Source organism: Sceloporus occidentalis, unplaced genomic scaffold, assembly GCF_023333645.1.
Source record: "Sceloporus occidentalis isolate IW3139 unplaced genomic scaffold, rSceOcc1.0.p SCAF_2, whole genome shotgun sequence".
In the NCBI taxonomy this organism is placed as follows: Eukaryota; Metazoa; Chordata; class Lepidosauria; order Squamata; family Phrynosomatidae; genus Sceloporus; species Sceloporus occidentalis.
The window spans coordinates 250,067,348-250,086,297 of NW_028316982.1; the positions used below are offsets into that span (position 1 = coordinate 250,067,348).

An 18,950-nucleotide genomic window follows, 5' to 3' on the forward strand; every position below is an offset into this window, starting at 1 on the left:
TCCACATGGATGGCTGAGATAATGACATCTTTGCTTTCTGATGGTTGAGTATACACAAGCTTTGTTTCATGCACAAAATTATTAAAAAGACTGTGTGTAAAATTGCTTTCAGGCTATGTGTATAAGGTGCATATGAAACATAAATTAATTTCTTATTTAGACTTAGGTCCCATCTCCAAGATATCTCATTATATACATATGCAAATATTCTAAAATCTAAAAAAAATCTGGTCCCAAGCATTTGGTCTCTTCCAACTCTATGATTCTATGATTCTATTTCGGATAAGGGAGACTCAACCTGTAATTTCCTCTGACTTCCTACATATTTCAATTCCTATCCAACAAACACCTTTAAAATTGTGGCTCCTGGAATCTCCTAAATATGTTCAATCTCATCTAGGTAACATGTTTTAACTTTTCTTTTAATTTATAAAACTTCTGCTTAATTTAATTTACCAACTCTACTTATTAAGTGGGGGCATCCCCCAAGAACGTAGAAATCAGTGGAGTTTATCAGACGGGAAATTGGAAGTATGTTCCAATGCAATCATGGGGTTTCACGTTATTGCGTGATAGACTACCACACGCAAATTCGGGCAATGGCATGCTATTTTTGGGCAATGGGAAGCCAGTTCGAACGCAATTCACAGTCACGTAAATTCGCTGAACTAGTGAATTCAAGTAAATGTGTTCTGGACCCACTTTCTTTTCATTTGAAATTAAGAGAAATTCCTCAGGTGTGATCAAGTCCAGTGCCTCATTTTCAGAAGGCTGTTTTGCTTTTACAGAGCTGGGTAGTCAGCTGGAGAGACTGTCATTACTCTTTATGGCTAGCAATAATGTACTAACAAATATTCCCTCAAAGATGATATCGGCGAGCACTTGTTGCTGCTGCTTTCAAATTATTTATGACTTACGGCAATCATGTTTTCCTTGCAAGATTTGTTCAGAGGGAGGTTTGCCTTTGCCATCCTCAGAGGCTGAGAGAATGTGACTTGCCTAAGGGTACCCAGTGGGTTTTCATGGCTGAGTGGGGGATTCGATCCCTGGTCTCCAGAACTGCTCCCAAACCACAGTCTACAACATGCTGGCTATTACTACAGTACAATCCCTACTGCAGTGTTACACGTTCTTCATGCTCCCTATGAAAATATCTTTATATCCCATCTCTCGCTGCTTTACAATGTCAGTTAGCAGCTGCCAAAGCAAACATTTCCATCCCTAAAGACTTTTAAAAAGTAAACATTTGAGCAGGGCCTGCTACAGCTGAGCCACTCCACACCCACATAAATAATCCAGGTTGAAACCACTTTAACTGCTGTGTCTCAATGCTATGGAATTCTGGGATTTGTAGTTTGTTGTGGCACCGGCACTCTTTGACAAATAATAATAATAATAATAATAATTTTTTATTTTTATCCCGCCTCTCCACCAGGATCGAGGCGGCTTACAGCAGTAATAAAATATAACAATACAAAGTAAAACTCATTATCCCTCCCCCCAACAATAACATAAAAATTGTTATATAACAATAATAAAATAACATCTAGTCATTAAAATAATCAGTCGGTCAGTGACAGAGGGATAGCCATCCTAGGAGAAAGCTAAATGCCTCACAAAACTACAGTTCCCAGAATTCCACAGCATTGAGCCATGGCAGTTAAGTGAAATGGGATTATTTCTGCAGTACTGTACAAATGCAGCCAAAGATACTACAGTGTGCCCTTGCTATTCTCTGGGGTTTGGTTCCCAGATACCCCACCCCTGTGGATACCAAAATCCATGGGTGCACAAGTCCCATTAAATACAACGGCGTAGTAAAATGGTACCCATAAAACCCCACTGGATGACCTTAGGCAAGTCACAATCTCTCAGCCTTAAGAGGATGGCAATGGCAAACTCCCTCTGGAGAATTCATACCAAGAAAACCCTGTGTTCATCTTCTTAGGGTTACCATAAGTTAAAAATGACTTGGAAGCACAAAGCAGCAAGTAAAATGGTGTTCCTTGTATTAAAATGGCAGAGAGCCAATCTTTATATATTATATATACAGTATGTGTGTGTATGTATTACAGTCATCCCTCCATATTTGTGGCTTTCATATTTGCGGATTTGATTATTCACGGATTTCATTAATATGTTCTCTCAAGGACTGTCTAGGTCCTCCAGTGCAACTCTGTGGTCAACCTTAACTAAAAGTTGCACTGAAAGACCATTTGTAGCTACTCCAGTGCCATTCTATGGTCAGTGTATGTTGGACATTGACCACAGAGTTGCACTGGAGGATCTAGAGATTCCTAGAGAGGTGTCCTCTCAAGTAAAAACAGTGTTTTTGTTATTTGTGGTTTTTCCATATTCACGGGGGCCTTGTTCCCCTAACCCTAGGGAATACGGAGGGACAAGTGTATCAAGTGTATATATATGTGTATGTGTATTCTTGAATGTCCAACATTAATGTGTGTGTGTGTGTGTGTGTAATATTCTTTATATATTAATCTTGGGCAGTTGGGTCCATGGATAAAGAAACTGTGGATAGGGGAGACCTATCTATCTATCTATCTATCTATCTATCTATCTATCTATCTATCTATCATCTATCTATCTATCTAATATTCTTGAATGTTGTACATTAATATATATCTGTGTGTATATAATATTCTCTCTCTCTCTCTCTCTCTCTCTCTATATATATATATATATATGGCTTGAACAGTTGGATGTGTGGATATAGAAACTATGGATAGGGGAAGCCCCACTACCTATCTATTATATACGTGTGTGTGTGTGTGTGTGTGTGTGTATATATATATAATTTTTGAATGTTCTACATTAATATGTGTGTGTAATATTATATATATATATATATATATATATATATGCCTTGGACAGTTGGATGCGTGGTTATAGAAACTGTGGATAGGGAAGGCCCCATATATATATATATATATATATATATAACATATATGTTATATTAATATATAAAAATATATTAATGCTTGCATGTGTGTACTGTGTGTGTGTGTGTGTGTGTGTGTATATATATATATATGTGTGTGTGTGTGTGTGCCATGGACAGTTATATCCATGGATAGGGGAGGCCCCATTATATATGTTATATTAATATATAACATATTAATGTCTGCATGTGTGTAGTATATATATATACAGTGGTACCCCGGGATACGAACGCACAGCGTTACAAAATTTCCGGGGTACGAAAATCTTAGATTTAAAAAAACTGTTCCGGGTTGCGAAGATTTTTTCGGCTTACGAACATTTTTTCGGCGCGTTTCGGCGCGAAATTCAAAAGCCGCCGCTAGCCGCTAGCGGCTTTCCAGCGGCTTTTCGGGGCTTTTCGGGTTGCGAAATGTATCGGGTTACGAACGGCGCCGCGGAACGAATTAAATTCGTAACCCGAGGGAGCACTGTATATATATATATACACACATATATACATATACATATATATATTAGCCTTGGACAGTTAGATCTGTAAAGAAACTGTGGATAGGAGAAGCCTGACTCTCTCTCTCTCTCTCTCTCTCTCTCTATATATATATATATATATATAATATTCTTGAATGTTCTACATTAATATATGTTTGTGTGTGAAAGTGTGTAATAGTCTTGAATGTCTAGAGTTAGATGTAAGCCTTGAACAGTTGAATCTGTGGATAAAGAAACTGTGGATATGGGAGGCCTGACTATATTAATGTTCTACATTTGTGTGTGTGTGTGTGTGATATCCTTGAAAATATATATAATGTTAGCCTTGGATCCGTGGATAAAGAAACCGTGGATAAGGGAGGCACAATATCTTCACAGCCATATTCCTGAGGAGAAAGTCAGGCCCCGCCCCTTCCGCGCGCTAACAACCGATTGGTCCGTTCCTCCTCTCTGCTTTCAGGCGTCGCTCGTTGATTGGCCGAGCGGGCCGTCGGTCACTCCCTCACCTTTGGGCAGGTATGGGCCGTACCTGCCCTCAGAGTTGGGCTCCTAGTCTCACCTGGCGCCCGTCAGGCGAAGTCCATTCGGGGCTCTGCGGGGAGCTGCGTGGCCCGCCAGGATGAGCCGCCCTCCTCCTCCTCCTCCTCCTCCTCCTGGCGGGGTAGACCTGAGTTTCCTGGAGGAGGAGGAAGCCAGGCAGATCTTCCAAGTGCTGGAGAGGGACTCCAGGCTCAAAAGGGCCGAGATGGAAAGGATCAGGTACTACTTCGTGCCTTTTGCAACTCTTTGGGGGCTCTTTGGCTGCATCCACACTGGAGAAATATCACGGTTTGGCAACGCTTTCAGTCTTTCTCTCTCTTTTTTTTGCTCAAGGCTGTGGAATTCTGGGAGTTGGAGTTTGTTGCGGGGCAGAGCACACATACACATAAGAGACTAAATTCTACCATTATACTGATAAATACTCAAGAAGAACCTGAAGACTCATTTATTCTGTCAAGCCTTCCCTCACATCTCCTGACTGCTTTCCCCCTATGTACTCTGTGCTGTATTGGATTGGATTTTTTAGATTGATTAGTATTTTCAATTGATTCTATGTGGATTTTAACGATGTATAGTTATGCTGGTTTTAATCGGGGTGCTTTTTATTGTGAAGTTTGTTTTAATCTGTATTGTATCGCATTTGTATTGTCTGTAAACCGCCGTGATCTTGGGAACAGCGGTATAGAAATAAAATCTCAATCAATCAATCAAAAATTCATATAATATAATAATATTTATCTAAATGATAGATAGAATTTGGTCTCTCATGTGTGTTTGTGTGTGTGTGTGTGTGTGTGTGTGTATATATATACACACACATATATATGTATACACACACACACACACACACACACACACGAGACCAAATTCTGTCTATCTATCTATCTATCTATCTATCAGGTACATAGAAGAATTTGGTCTCGTGTGTGGATGTGTGTGGATGGACACACACGACCAAATTCTATCATTAGATAGATAAGCTTTAATATATTATTATTATTATTATTATTATTTATCAATTAATATATTAATTGTGAGCCACCAGGGCCAGCGTGGCATAGTGGTTTGCATGCTGGACTACTACTCTGGAGACCAGGGTTCGAATCCCAGCTCTACCATGAAGCCCAAGTCACACTCTCTCAGCCTCTGGGTAAGGCAGTGGTGAATCCCCTTTGAGGAAACATGCCAAGAGATTAAAGCGCATTTAAAGCATCTCCCCTTGATAATAGGGTCGTCATCAGTTGGAAACGAATTGAAGGCACACGACTAAGAATTGCCATTGCCATCCTCATGACCGCGTGTGTGTGTGTGTGTGTGTGTGTGTGTGAGAGAGAGAGAGAGAGAGAGAGAGAGAGAGAGAGAGAGAGAGATCAGATGTTATAACCACAAAGGGGGACAAGGCACCATAAGCAAAATGGATGGCATTCTGAAATGAAAGCTAAGAACACGAATATAAATGTAAATACATGCTTCTTAGTTATGCTCAGAATGGAAGACATTTTGGAATCCCTCCTGGACTGAAGGTTCAAACGTAGATCATGTCCTGGAGAAGTAGGACCTTTTTGTCGTCGTTGTTAGCTGTCCTTGCGTTGACCTCGACTCACGGCTGTCCTGTGGATGAGACATCTCCAAGATCCTCCTCTATCCTCAACTGCAGGTTCTGCAAAGTCTTGCCCCTAATCTCTTGATTGAGTCTATCCCTCTGGCCTTTGGTTTCCCTCTTTCCCTGCTGCCTCCCACCTTTCCTAGCATTATTGTCTTTGTAGTGATCCATGCCTTCTCATGATGTGGCCAAAGTATGAGGGTCTCAGCTCAATCATCTTGGCTTCCAGGGAGCGTTCAGGCTTGATCTGTCCCAGAATCCATTTGTTTGTATTTTTGGCTGCCCACAGGATCCTCAGCACTCTTCTCCAGCAGATGAGTTGGTTTTAATTCCTCTCTGCTTTTTTAACTATCCAGCTCTCTCACATCAGTACATGGTGATGGGGAGAACTATAGCTTGCACAGTTCTAACTTTAGTGCTCAGTTGAATATCTTTACACTTTAAGGATCTTGTCTAGTTCTTTATACCCACACAGGAGGACAAGGCGCCACAAAATGTGGGGCAGTCAAGAAAAATGTTGGACGTTACCAAATAAAAGCTAAGAACACTAATATAAATATAAATCATGCTTCTTAGTCTTGCTCAAAATGGAGGAGGTTGTGAGATTTCTCCTGGACAGAAGCTTGAAATGTAGGATATGTCATGGAAAAGGAGGGTGTCTGGTCACTCTGACCTAAAGCAAATCTATCATGGGGGGAGGGGGGCTTGGCAAGCTTCTCCAGAGAGGGGTTGCCATTGCCATCCCCTGAGGCTGAGAGAGTATGACTTGCCCAAGTTCACTCAGTGGGTTGACATGGCCAAGTTGGGATTTGAAGTCTGGTGTCATAGTCCAGTGCTCAAATCACAACACTGTGCTGGGTTGCCCTTAGTCAGAAATGACGTGAAGGCACACAACAAGAACAACAGCAAAGTTGGGAAGGATACGTGGAGAAAAGTGATGCTATCTAGATTTGTGGGGTAATAGCTGTTTTAATGCTTTGATTCTAAGAACCAGGGAGTTGGTTGATCTAATTTGTGTATTCCTGTGCCTGAGGCTAAAGTGTTCTTCTCAGAGGCTGCTTTACAGTCGGATCCTACATGGAAATTTATTTCCCAGCTGGCATTAGTTTCGGAAAGTTTTTAAAAACAAAACAAAACAAAAAAAAAAAACCCAACCCTAGAAATGCATGCATCTGAAGAAGTAGACCAAGGCTGCATCCGCACTGCAGAAATAATCCATTTTGACCCAACTTCAGTGCTATGGAATTCTGGGAATTGTAGTTCGTTGTGGCACTAGAGTTCTCTGACACAGTTAAATGTCTTGTGGTGGTGGTAGTGTGACTTAAAGTTGTTTCCAACTTCTGGCAACCCTAAGAAGAACCGACGATGGGTTTTTCTTGGATTATCTCTGCCATGCGGATGCAGCTCAAGTCTATGAAAAATTATGTTCAGTTAGTCATAAAGGTGATACAAAGTCCCTTTGTATATCTTTGAGATGTACTTTCTTTCCAACCTAGAAAAGAAATGTGTTGACCTTGAAATAACTATCTTGGTATTTATAATAGTTGCTGGATACAGGGCAGGAGGCTGGATCCAGGAAATACTGGAGAGAAACAGTTTGCACGTGTTACCCAGGGATTTTATTTTCTATCATTGTTTCATGTGTGACTTTCTGTATTTAGTTATTATTTACTTTTGTGACCTGGAATAAAAATTTCATTGACTATAGCCTTCCACAACAAGGCACCTTTCAGATATGTTGGACTACAAACCCTGTTATCCTTAGCCAGCATCACTATGTTGATTAATAGCGGGGAGACTTGTGGTCTGACAAAACTGTAAAATTCCAGATTAGAGAAAGGTAGACTGGAATATATCTTGATGCAATCCTTAATGTAGTTACCTAGCACACTGAGACTTCCTTCTAAGTAGAGATGCTCAAAATTGTGTTGTTCGGTGGTAATTCTTGATTGTCTTATATCATACTAACACATCAACAGAAGGAACGCTTGCTGCTCATTGTGAAAAAACAACAACCAAGCTTTGCTTCCCAGGAAGGCATGGTTTAGACACTCACTTTGCAAGAGAAATTATAAGCTGTACTGACTCTATGCACTTTCAGCTCATGATAAGCCCAGCTGTGTGCATGCTGGTACGCATGAGCATGTGATTTGGGTTTGGCATGCCACCACAAATCATCATCAATGTCAGTGTCAAAAGCCAAACCCTGTGTAGTCAGGTGAATGCCTTAATGTGGACTGAGGCAGATATAAGTTAACAAAGGCAAACGTCTCTTTCACCTCTGGGTGCTGAAACAAAATTGATCATGAGACTCAACTTTGATAGCACAGCCTTATACAATGAGTTCAATGTATCTTGCTGCCAAATAAATGGGGATGAAATTGCAGTTTAGCTTTGCGATTAAGACTTCCTACAATTTCCTGGATTTAGCTTCTATGGTAAGGCTGCTCCCAAGGTGCCTGTTTCTTTCTCGAAAGGACTTTGCCCTGTAGTTTGAATGTCACACAAAGTGTCAAAGCTGTTTTCTTGTGTTTTAGTGGCTGGAATGTGACACATTGTAGAACGCAGAGCCTTTTGGATAATGATCCCTACTTGAGTCCAGATTTACCATTTGGCAAAGTGAGGTAGGGTCCTTAATTCCATGAGCCAGTGATTTGATTCTCAAAATCAGATTAATTCTGATGAGGTTTTGAAGGGGGGATGCAAATGCACAATCAGCATTTGTGCTCTAAAAAATGGGGAGGGATGGGCAGACTTCAATCCTGCCAAATATATTTTCAATTTGGGGTTTGTTTTGATGAAGCAGAACCCTAAGATCCAGCAAGAGACATTCCTTAAAGACACACACATGTAGTTAAAAGAAGAGGACAGTTCTGACCACCTTCTGAGCCCAGGAATTTATTTTTGAAACCAAAACTAAACTGAGCTCACTTTGACAGTTATCCCAGCCTTTGTATGTATGTTTGTTTGAGTAGCTTAATACAAATAGAGAAAAAAAATATTTTTGGAGAATCAGAAACTTTTATTGATTTCTCAGAGATCTACCAGTAGATTCTGATCTACATTTTACCCACTCATCCTCTGTTACTGCTATGTGCCTCCAAATTGTTTCTGACTTCTGGCTAACCTAAGACAAATCTACCATGGGGTTTTCTTGGTAAGATTTTTTAAAGAGGGGATTGTTGCCTTTGCTTTTTTCTGAGGCTGAGAGAATGTGACTTGCCCAAGGTCACCCAGTGGGTTTCCATGGCCAAGTGGAATTCGAACCCTGGGCTCCAGAGTTGTACTCCTGTGATCAGAAAACTACACCATGCTGGCTCTCACCCATTCTCTACAGTCTATATATTTACTAATGCATATTTTGCACGCTGGGAAAAAATAATTTCTGGACTATAACTTTGTGGTCCAACAAGTAATTTGTCCAAACCCTGATCTTTGACTATAGCAAGTTTAGGCCCTAATCTTTAAATGACTAAGGTGAAACTAAAGCAGTGCAATAAAGGTAGTTACATTAGCAGGTGACCATTCTTACATTTGAGCACACAAATGCTGAACACACAGATGCTGAACATATTATCATGACAATGCTTTTATTTACTTGGTAATATTTCTCACTGAGTCAAGGGATTGGCTAAAGACATGCATCTCCTCATAACCTTCCTTTCCCTTTCAGGTTTTCCCTTTGTCCTTGAAGAATTAATGAATGTCTTTCAGTTATAATTTCCTTCAGTAGCAAAACCCTTAGGCAAATTCCAGTTTGGATTTGGCTGTCTTTGTCTACCAGTTTAACTGGGTTTGTTTCTGTTAGCAAAATAAAATTATTTGAACACATAATGACCACACCCCACACTGCATACATCTCTACTCAGACATAAGCCCCATTGAGTTGCAGGGGCTTTACCAGTAACTATATAACAAGGATGGACAACTGTGCCCCTCCAGATGAAGTTAGACTGCAACTCTCAGCATACCTCATCACTGCACCCGCTGGAACTGATGGGGTCCATCAGTCCAATAGCATCTGGAAGGTCACAGTTGCCCAGCCCTGGTATACAAGATTGCAGCCAGAGCCAAGAGATTTTACTACCTGAGGTAAAACACAGTATCCCCACCCCCTTCCACATACAGAATGTGACTGATGGTATTTGAATCTCACTTCAACAATGAGGACAGGACTGTGATTTCTGCTGCACCAGAGCAGATCTCTGCGGATGCAAGGCAGGTGAGGTGACACACAAAGCTCTTTGCCACAACTCCTTGTCACTACCTTGTGTCTCTTAAGAACTGCTGCCAATGGGCATAAATCCATTTGTTAGTTATGACTGAAATGGAATCATTACATCATTGGGGCTTACATTGGAGCACGTTTATTTACCATTCAACAATTTATTTAATGGTTCTACTCTAGCTGAAGGATTCCTATCTAATTGCAGGGCTACTGCAGAGTGTAACCTTAATTGTACTGTTGCTAATGGGAATGGATTGTTATCATTCTGTCTTCTGCTTCAGTCAAACACTTCATCACTGAACTAGTGAGGGTTAAGAAATAATGGCGAGTTACAGACCGCCCAAAACGGGCAGTCTGCCGCCGTCGCCGGTTGCTGTGTCCAGGAACCACAGTGGCCAAACCGCGCGGTTCCTGGGCGCAGCCAGAAAGAAGCGCCGAAATGGCGCTTCTTTCTGGGCCCCGGAAGCGGCACCGCGAGACGCTAGTCACGCACTCGCAGTGTCACTTCCGCCACGTGACATCCGGACGCTATGCATCCGCGACGTCAAAATGACGGCCCCCGTGTGGACGGGTGCCGCCATTTTGTACGGACTCGGTCCATACTAGGGTTGAAGGGCGTCAGGAAGTGACGCCCCTTCTCAACCCTAGCACGCCCCTTTGGCGCGTCTGTAACGCACCAATGTTTGCCTTCCCTGGCAAGTCCTTAAGGCCACCTTCTTACATAGTTTCCTCTGCTGCTTTATGATCTTTACGTTGGTCCAACTGATACTTGAATCTCAAGTACAATGCAGAAGGAAGCTTTCCCCATGCAATCATCATACATTTGTTTTATGTATGACCTTTTATAAGCTGACCGTTACCTTTTATAACCTTTTATAAACTGACCTGAAAAGCCATTAACTAATGGGATATAAATGGTGTGTTTATATGTGTGTGGGGGTGTATTACAGTGATTAAAATATGTGTATTTAAATATTGTAGTAAGATGCTTTGGCTTCCCCCTTCTTCTTGTTCTCTCTGTCTTGCTATCTTTCTTTGGCAGCTCCTTGCTACCATCATTTTTTTCAAACTCTAGCATAGGGGAGGGAAGCCTGCTGCTGTCTAAATGATGTGGGACTACAGCACCCATCATGCCTGAACACAGGGCATGTTTGCTAGCTCTTCTAACTTCAAATTATTCCTTACCCCTGAATAGGCATGACTTGGACGTGGGAAGAGAAAGCTCAGGGAGTAGTGAGAATACAACAGAAAAAGGAGAATAACTCTATAATTTCATTTAGATCCTGTCTTTCTCACAAGAGCTGGGACACAAGGCGGCTGATAGAAATCTTTTAAAATGATGCAAAACATATATTATGCAATTATAATGCAATTAGACAAATTAAAAGCAAATTAATTTTTTTAAAATTTAAAAGCTCACAATTTTAAAAGTAGAACATCTTGAAAGGCTCCTTTTTAGCAGCCAATCAGTTGCCAAAAGCTTGCCGTAGTAGTAGGTCTTTGCCTGAAGGAAGGGCAATGAGGAGAAAATTAGGCTGTCCTTCCTTGAAAGGGAGTTCTCCTGCCTGGGAGCAGCCATCAGTAGAGCGGTAAAAGAAAAACAAAGAAACAAAGAGATTGTTAATAATAGTAAAATATTAATTAATTCATGGATAGCACCCAGTCACATTGCATTTTGTAGAATATAGAGTGAATCCTACATCAATATACAGGTCTTTGTTCTCTTCCAGATAGGCTGTAATCCCATGGGGTCTTCACCAAAATCTGAAGGAGCTAAACCATAAGCATAAGTCATTCTGGTAATAGGAGTGAGATTTGGCAGGATCTAGGTGAACTCCCAGGGAAAGATGCTGTGACTACATCAGTAGCCAAGACATAGGCAGTTTATGAAGCAGCTGTATGCTGAGTACATGCCCTTGGGATTTAAAGGAACAGAACCATCGCAACATGACTTCCAGGTGCCCCTTCTATCTTGTGTTCTAGACTAGAGGTTACATTCAAATGAAGACCCTTGGTTGAAAGGGCAGGTTACATTTCTTTATGTGATAGGTCTGAGCCTGACCACCACTTGAGAACTAATTCCTTTCCTTGACTTCTCAAGTTTGTTATATTAAAAATGCATTTGAAGATTTGAGATCAGCATGGTCAAAAATGAGAGGGTGCCTCAGGAAAGCAGAGGGTAAGAGTTCAGCATTGTGAAATATTTCCAGCTGCTTTATTTACCCTTATGAAGTGTTCCTTGCATTAAAAATAAAAGGCTGGGAGGAATAAAATAAAAATACATTCCCATAACACTACCTTTTTCTTGTCTTTTCTTTAGACACAATGGCCTGTTACAGACAGGCCAAAATAAAGCTGCTTCAAGTCACTTTGGAGGTATGGTATTTCAATGATGCATGGGTCCTAAGAGTCCGGAGGTTGCACCAAAGCCACACTCCATTCCTAAGCACAGGAGCGCAGCTTTGGTGCAGCTTCCGGATTCTTAGGATGCATGCATCATTTAAACAGCATACCTCCAAAGAGACCCCAAGCAGCTTTATTTTGGCAGTCTGTAACAGGCCATTCTCTGTAAAGCAAATACCAAAGAGCAGTTATCAAGCAAAAAAATACAGCTGAATTTTTAGGGCATTACCTCAAGCTTCTGGGACGTTACATGAATCCCTCAATTAGTACAAGTGGTTCCTGTTGTTTATCACTGGTTCTCTAACAGGAATTTGTTCCCCAGGATTTTGTTGTACAGGCCAAATAAAGCTTTATATTTCTGAGCTCACATTGGGAGACATTTTTGAACCATATCTGCATTAAATACTTCACAGTTTGCATGACCACAAGCAAAATCTTAGCTAAAAACATTATATTTTTATCACAAATTTAGCCTTCTCTGTCAGAGCACTCTGGTGCCACAGTAAACTACAATTCCCAAGGTTCCATAGTATTGAGCTATGGCAGTTAAAGCAGTCTCAAACTGGATTATTTCTGCATTGTGTTTTGGATGTTATGTATTCTTTTGTGAGTAGTTTTTTATGGATTTTTAAAAAAATCATTTAGTTCCTAGCTTCTTCTCTAACTGAAGGTTAATACAGTACTAGGATCATTTCCTGTAGTCTTTGCTTCCTGGTGCTCTTTAGCTACATCCCTTGTGGTTCATCAGTGACTGTTTCTTATGTATATTTATTTCCACATTAAGACTCAATACATATTTTTATGAAGTCTTCCAACACCAGCAGCCTGTCTCTTCCATCTTTTCCCCAGTCTGTTACCTAACAGCACAGATGCCAGGTTGTCTTGATTGTTGCTTCCAAGGGCAGGCAGAGAGCCAGCTGACTGACACTTCTCACCTCACTGTACAGAGTCTGTTTCCAGCTCACAACTTCAAACCATTCCTTTCAAATTGTGCATGCATATTAAGGTTGGGCATCTCTGTGATTTTCACATATTTCCCTGCCCCCTTTTTCAAAATGGTAGCTATCAGTCAAACGTCAAAACAGAAAACCTGTTAGGGCCAGTTTTGGAAGACCTTTGGGCTGGTGCCTGGTTTTACAATATCTTTTATTGTACTCTCATTGGAGAGCCAGTGTGGTGTAGTGGTTTGAGTGCTGGACGACGACTCTGGAGACAGGGTTCAAATCTCTGCTTGGCCATAGAAACACATACGAATCTTATCCACACTGCAGAAATAAAATAGTTTGACATCACTTTAACTGCCATGACTCAGTGGTGTGAAATTTTGGTCTGTGTAGCTTTGTGAGCTATTGAGCCTTCTCTGTCAAAGAGCTCTGGTGCCTCAGCAAACTACAAATCACAGCATTACATAGGATGGAGCCATGACAGTTAAAGTGATGTGAAACTGCTTTATTTCTGCAGTGTCAGCAACCAGGGTAACCTTGGGCAAGTCACATTTTCTCAGGCTTAGAGGAAGGCAAAGAAAAATCCTCACTGAACAAGTCTTGCCAAGAAAACTCCATGATAGGGTCACCGTAAGTAGGAAATGACTTAAATGTACACAACAACACAACTCAAGAGTTTGGGAAAGTTATTTTTGGATTGCATCCTGGGCAATTTTGTTTTCCAGAAAGTAACATTTCCAAACCCCATGGTAGGTTCACTTTAGAGTCGCCATAAATTAGATACGACTTGAAGGCACAAAACAACAACGGCCACTACATTGCATAGCAGTAAATAGTCATGCTTAGTTTTTCTTTTCTTTCAAGCTTTTCTGTTCCAACTCTTCATCATGGCAGCTTTGTAACTAGTCTGTATTTTCCAGTCCCTTTTCCTTTCATGTTGCATTTTTTAGATTCTAAGACTAACAGGAGGGATTGAACTGTTATTTTTTTGGGGTGTGTAGCTGCTCTGGGAACCTTTCTTTTTGGTTGAAAAACAGAGTAAATAGATGGTTTATGTGTGTGTAAATATTGAAAAAAAAGTTATCTAGTATTGTTTTTTTACAAGAAGGTGGCAGATGATATGTTGCCAGCACTAATTTTTTTGCACTACATCTTGAGAATCTGAACTGTATGATCCTATATGATGGTTGCCACTTCTCCCTTTTTTCAGTGCTCCTGTGCTTTTAATAGCATAAGACGAGTTAACAGTCTGACGAAGAGTTAAAAGTCTGAATACATCTTTTTTTCAAACAATGGCAGACTAAAGGTTTGCAGCCAGAGATTTGAGATTGACAAGATGCCAGGTTAGAATTCTTGTCCTCTTTTTGTCTATGCACTTTTGATTTCCTGGCAGCTACAACTAGGGCAATTTGTGATCAGAAGAGCCAAAGGGATAATTTCACTTTCTCAGATCTGACAGCTGCCCTTTGGCAACCTGTTATAAAGTTTCATGGGTTCTGTTTGAGAGAGAAAAATTCTGTTCAGCTTATACTTCTGCCTGGAGGTGGATCTACAAAATTAACAGGGAGATGAAATGTCTCAGTTTTTAATGCAGGCACAGTGGCAGCTTAGGGGATAATAGCAGTAAGAATGAAAAAGACTAAGGTCCAAAACACACTGCAGAATGAGAGTGCTTTAACTGCCCTGGCTCAATGCTAAGGAACCCTGGAAACTGTAGTTTTCTGAGACATTTAGCCTTCTCTGTCAGAGAGCTCTGGTGCCACAATAAACTACGGCGGGTTACAAACCGCCATTAGGGACGTCCCGAGGATGTCCCAGTTTGGAAAAGGGGCATCTCTTCTAGATGCCCCTTGCCCTATCACGGACTCAGTCCATACAAAATGGCGGCGCCCTGTTTATACGGGCGCCGCCATTTTGACATAACTGACACTCTGCATCCGCACGTGGTGCACCGGAAGTGATGCTGCGAGTGCGCCCTTTGGCACTCGCAGTGCCTCTTCCGGGGCCTGAGAAGGAGCGCGATTTCCGCGCTCCTTCTCTGCAGCGTCCGGGAGCCGCGCCGTTTAAAGGCTGCAGCTCCCGGATGCTGCAAGTGACGGCGGAGCCAGACCGCCGCTTTTCAGCGGTCTATAACCCACCTACAATTCCCAAGATTCCCTAGCACTGAGCCAGAGCACTTAAAGTGGCCTCATACTGGATTATTTCTGCAGTGTGTTTTGGACCCAAGTTAAGGATAGTAGTGAATCACAGCTTGAAGGTAAATAAACGGTATTTGAAGAACTACATGGGATGCAGTTGTAAGAGGCACCAGGCAGCACCAAAATTGCTATAGTGATGACCCTATTATTAACTTTCATCTGGAGAAGGAGCTAGGAAATAAAGGATTCATATAATGTGAATTCATGAATACAAGCCCTCATGCCCTTTTTATGGTCTGTATGCAATTACAGGTATAACTCAGATAAAAAAGTAGATGTTTTCCTGGGCATTACTACTTTAGCAGAATCTTTAATACCAGAGGTAGAATGTGCATAGAAATGATAGGGAAAGAAGAAGAGTGGCTTGAAGATGTTTCAGCAGACTTTTTGTTCAGAATTAAAGACATGCACATGTGAAATGAAACAACCAGTTCAAGTAAGCATTGTATAAGTTACTAAAAACAGTTGGAATTTTGCTAGAGACCACTTCAAGGCTTTTTCCAAAATAAATCCAGAGATTTTTCCAGCCCTTTTATTGGCCCTCACTTTTCTAATAATTTCCATTTTTGGAGGCCAGACTTGTAGATCTATGCTTTTTTAAAATGTCAGGGCTAGCTAGTGAGATTATTGGCTCTCTCGCCATCTCTCTGTTTTGCTGTTCACACATACTCAATATGTTGTTGTTGTGTGCCTTCAGGTTGTTTCTGACTTATGGCGAACCCCTACCATGGGGTTTACTTGACAAGATTTGTTCAGAGGAAGTGTGCCATTGCCTTCCCCTGAGGCTGAGAGAGTGTGACTTGTCCAGGGTCACCCAGTGGGTTTCATGGCTGAGCTTGGAATCAAACCCTGGTCTCCAGAGTTACAGTACAACACTGAAACCATTACTCCACACTCAGTGAGGGATTCCAAAAGGAGCTGCTGTTTACCCTGCCTGTTGTAAGGAGGCATATATGGCTACATTTGGATTAACTGGAGCAAAATCCTGCTCTTTCCATATTCAAGCTTTATTCCATTGTTTACTACAGATGGGCTTCTGCAACTGAACAGCAAAAAAACTGTCTCTCTCCAACCCTCCTTCACCATCCTCCCCATGCCAGTGCTGCTAAAAAAATCTAGACAAAAGAAAAGGAAGGGTTCTGGGCAGGCATAAAAAGATTTGGTAAATAAGAACCGTCCTTCTCAGAGGCTTTATTAACTGAGGTATGTCTGTAAAATATAGATTCTTCTCATGAAAATATGATGAATAATAATGATGATGAATAAAATATGATGAAATTTTTAACATACTAATATTTATGTCCAGCTGTCCCCAACATCTGAGCACAGCAAGTAATGAAAAAGTGCAGGCGTGTATATGAGTCAACATGGTGTTGTGGTTTGGCTGTGGGACTAGGATTCCAGGGGATTAGGGCAGGGGTAGGCAACCTTTTTGAGCCGGGGGCCGGGTTGCTGTCCCTCAGACAACTGGGAGGCCGAAGCCAAAAAATAAATAATTAAATATATGTATATTTTTTTAAAAAAATTAAATAAATAAATAAACCAGGACAAATGTAGGACAACATTGTCAAATGGTGGACACTTTTTTAAAAAAAGTGGAGGACACGCAAAAAATTTGCTGATTTTTTAAAAAATGTTAATATAAATGCATGTTTCTGAGGCGTCTATAGACAATTGCCCCCCTTGCCCCTGCGCGCGAGAGGCCAAAGGCCCCGGCGGCAAACAGCGGCAGGACCGGGCTGGGGCCGGTCCCAAGGCCTCGCTGGGCCGCATCTGGCCCACGGGCCGCAGGTTGTCTACCCCTGGATTAGGGCTTAATCCTCATTTGTCAATGGAGACCCACTGAGTAACATTGGGCAAGTCACAGTGTCTCAGCCTCAGAGGAGGTCATTGGCCACCCCCTGAACAAATCTTACCAAGAAAACCCCATGTTAAATCTGCTTTAGAATTGCCATAAATCAGAAGTGACTTGCATGCAACAATTTTATTCAGTTTTATAAAATTTTATAAAAATAAAAGGAACTGAAAGTTGGAAACACAGCAGATGTTTAGTAAAACAGTCAACTACTAATGAAGACCAATTGAGGAACTCATCAGGAAAATATCATATAAATGCTAAACAGGATAATCCAGTTTGAGACCGCTTTAACTGCCCTGGCTCAATGCTAGGGATTCTGGGAATTGTAGTTTTGTGGGACATTTGGCCTTCTCTGTCAGAGAGCTCTGGTGCCACAATAAATTACAGTTCCTAGGATTCCCTAGCACTGAGCCAGGGCAGTTAAAGCTGTCTCAAACTGGATTATTTCTGCAGTGTGTTTTGGTCCTAAATCCTTGGTATCATGGCATAGAGCTCCCTGTTCCTGGTAATTTCTGTGTTAGTTCTGAAGGCAGGAGGACCCATAGAATGGCATGTAGTAACTGTCTACTACAAGGAAAAATCAAATGACTGAACAAGGAAAAAAAACACATCTAAGCTAAACTGTTCCAGATAAACCAGATACTGTACATTCTTGCTTCCAGACTCCTCCTGGATAAAATCTTATATAATTGAAAAGACCTAAAGTGTCTTGTGAAGATGTTTTCAAGTTCTATATAAGTGCCATTTTGAATATTTTAGTTTGTTTATTTATTTTTAAAAGCATGCTGCCTTTCACTATTATGGTGGCATTAGTGCCCAAAGTAAAAGAAGAAGGAGGTGGAGTGGTTTGTTTATACTTAGCTATGTCTCTCTTAATAAAAGTGGATATTTTTTCTGTCTGTTTGTAAGAATCATAGATCCAAGATCATACTAAGAGGATGATTTTAAAACAGTCTTTTGTTGTAGATGTGTAGGTGTATTTGAACCCTGTGGTTTCGTCTTTAATCATGAAGTGGCCAATCACTGTATGGATTTGCAGCTGATGCTGCTTAAAGCCAGTGAAGAGCAGTGTGAGGGAACAGAGTTATCTGGTTAGTCTTTCCTGCATGTTGTGGGGTATCCTCTGCCCTTAGTGAGGAGACAGTGAGGACACCTCTCCATCAGCAGTGATTGTGATAGTGAGCATTCCCTGAAGTCTTAAGCAGCCATGGAATAGGGACAGTGTGACCAGCTCTGACAGCTATGCAGTTTTACATGAAGACATTTGGCATATCAGCAATAGCAAGTACATTTCTATATCGCTTATCAGTGAACTAAGCACTCTCTAGGCGATTTATGATGTGAAATTGAAGGCTTTCAGCTATAGCTGCTGGCGAAACATCGGGAATAAACTTGTCTAGAACATGGCCTCATAACCAAAAAACCCACAAAAAACTATGGTATATATGATGTGTAAGCTAATTGCCCCCAACAAGCTGTGTACTCATTTGAGCGATGTACAGAAGGATGCAAGACTGAGCGGATCTTGGAGCCCCTGGAATCAAACTCACAACCTTGTGGCTGCAATATAGACATTTAACCACTGCACTATCAAGTTAAGAGATATTCTCACCCACAAAAAGCTGGATGCTTTCACTGGGTATGCTATGCAAAATATTATAGAAGGCTGTTTTGTAAGCAAAAGGACTATATTCCCTATATAAATGTAAATATTCCTCCTCTTTGCAAT

The 18,950-nt window shown here is 41.2% G+C and overlaps 1 protein-coding gene across 1 annotated transcript in view; it reads left to right on the forward strand.

The window, feature by feature from the left end:
* Positions 1-3,991: 3,991 nt before the first annotated feature.
* The window catches only part of EXPH5 (exophilin 5), a 63,767-nt gene continuing 48,808 nt past the window's right edge, over positions 3,992-18,950 (forward strand). The window contains exon 1 of the mRNA XM_089512689.1: positions 3,992-4,206. Coding sequence (XP_089368815.1) covers positions 4,067-4,206 — 140 coding nt within the window. The 5' untranslated portion in view covers positions 3,992-4,066. The remainder of the gene's footprint in view (positions 4,207-18,950) is intronic.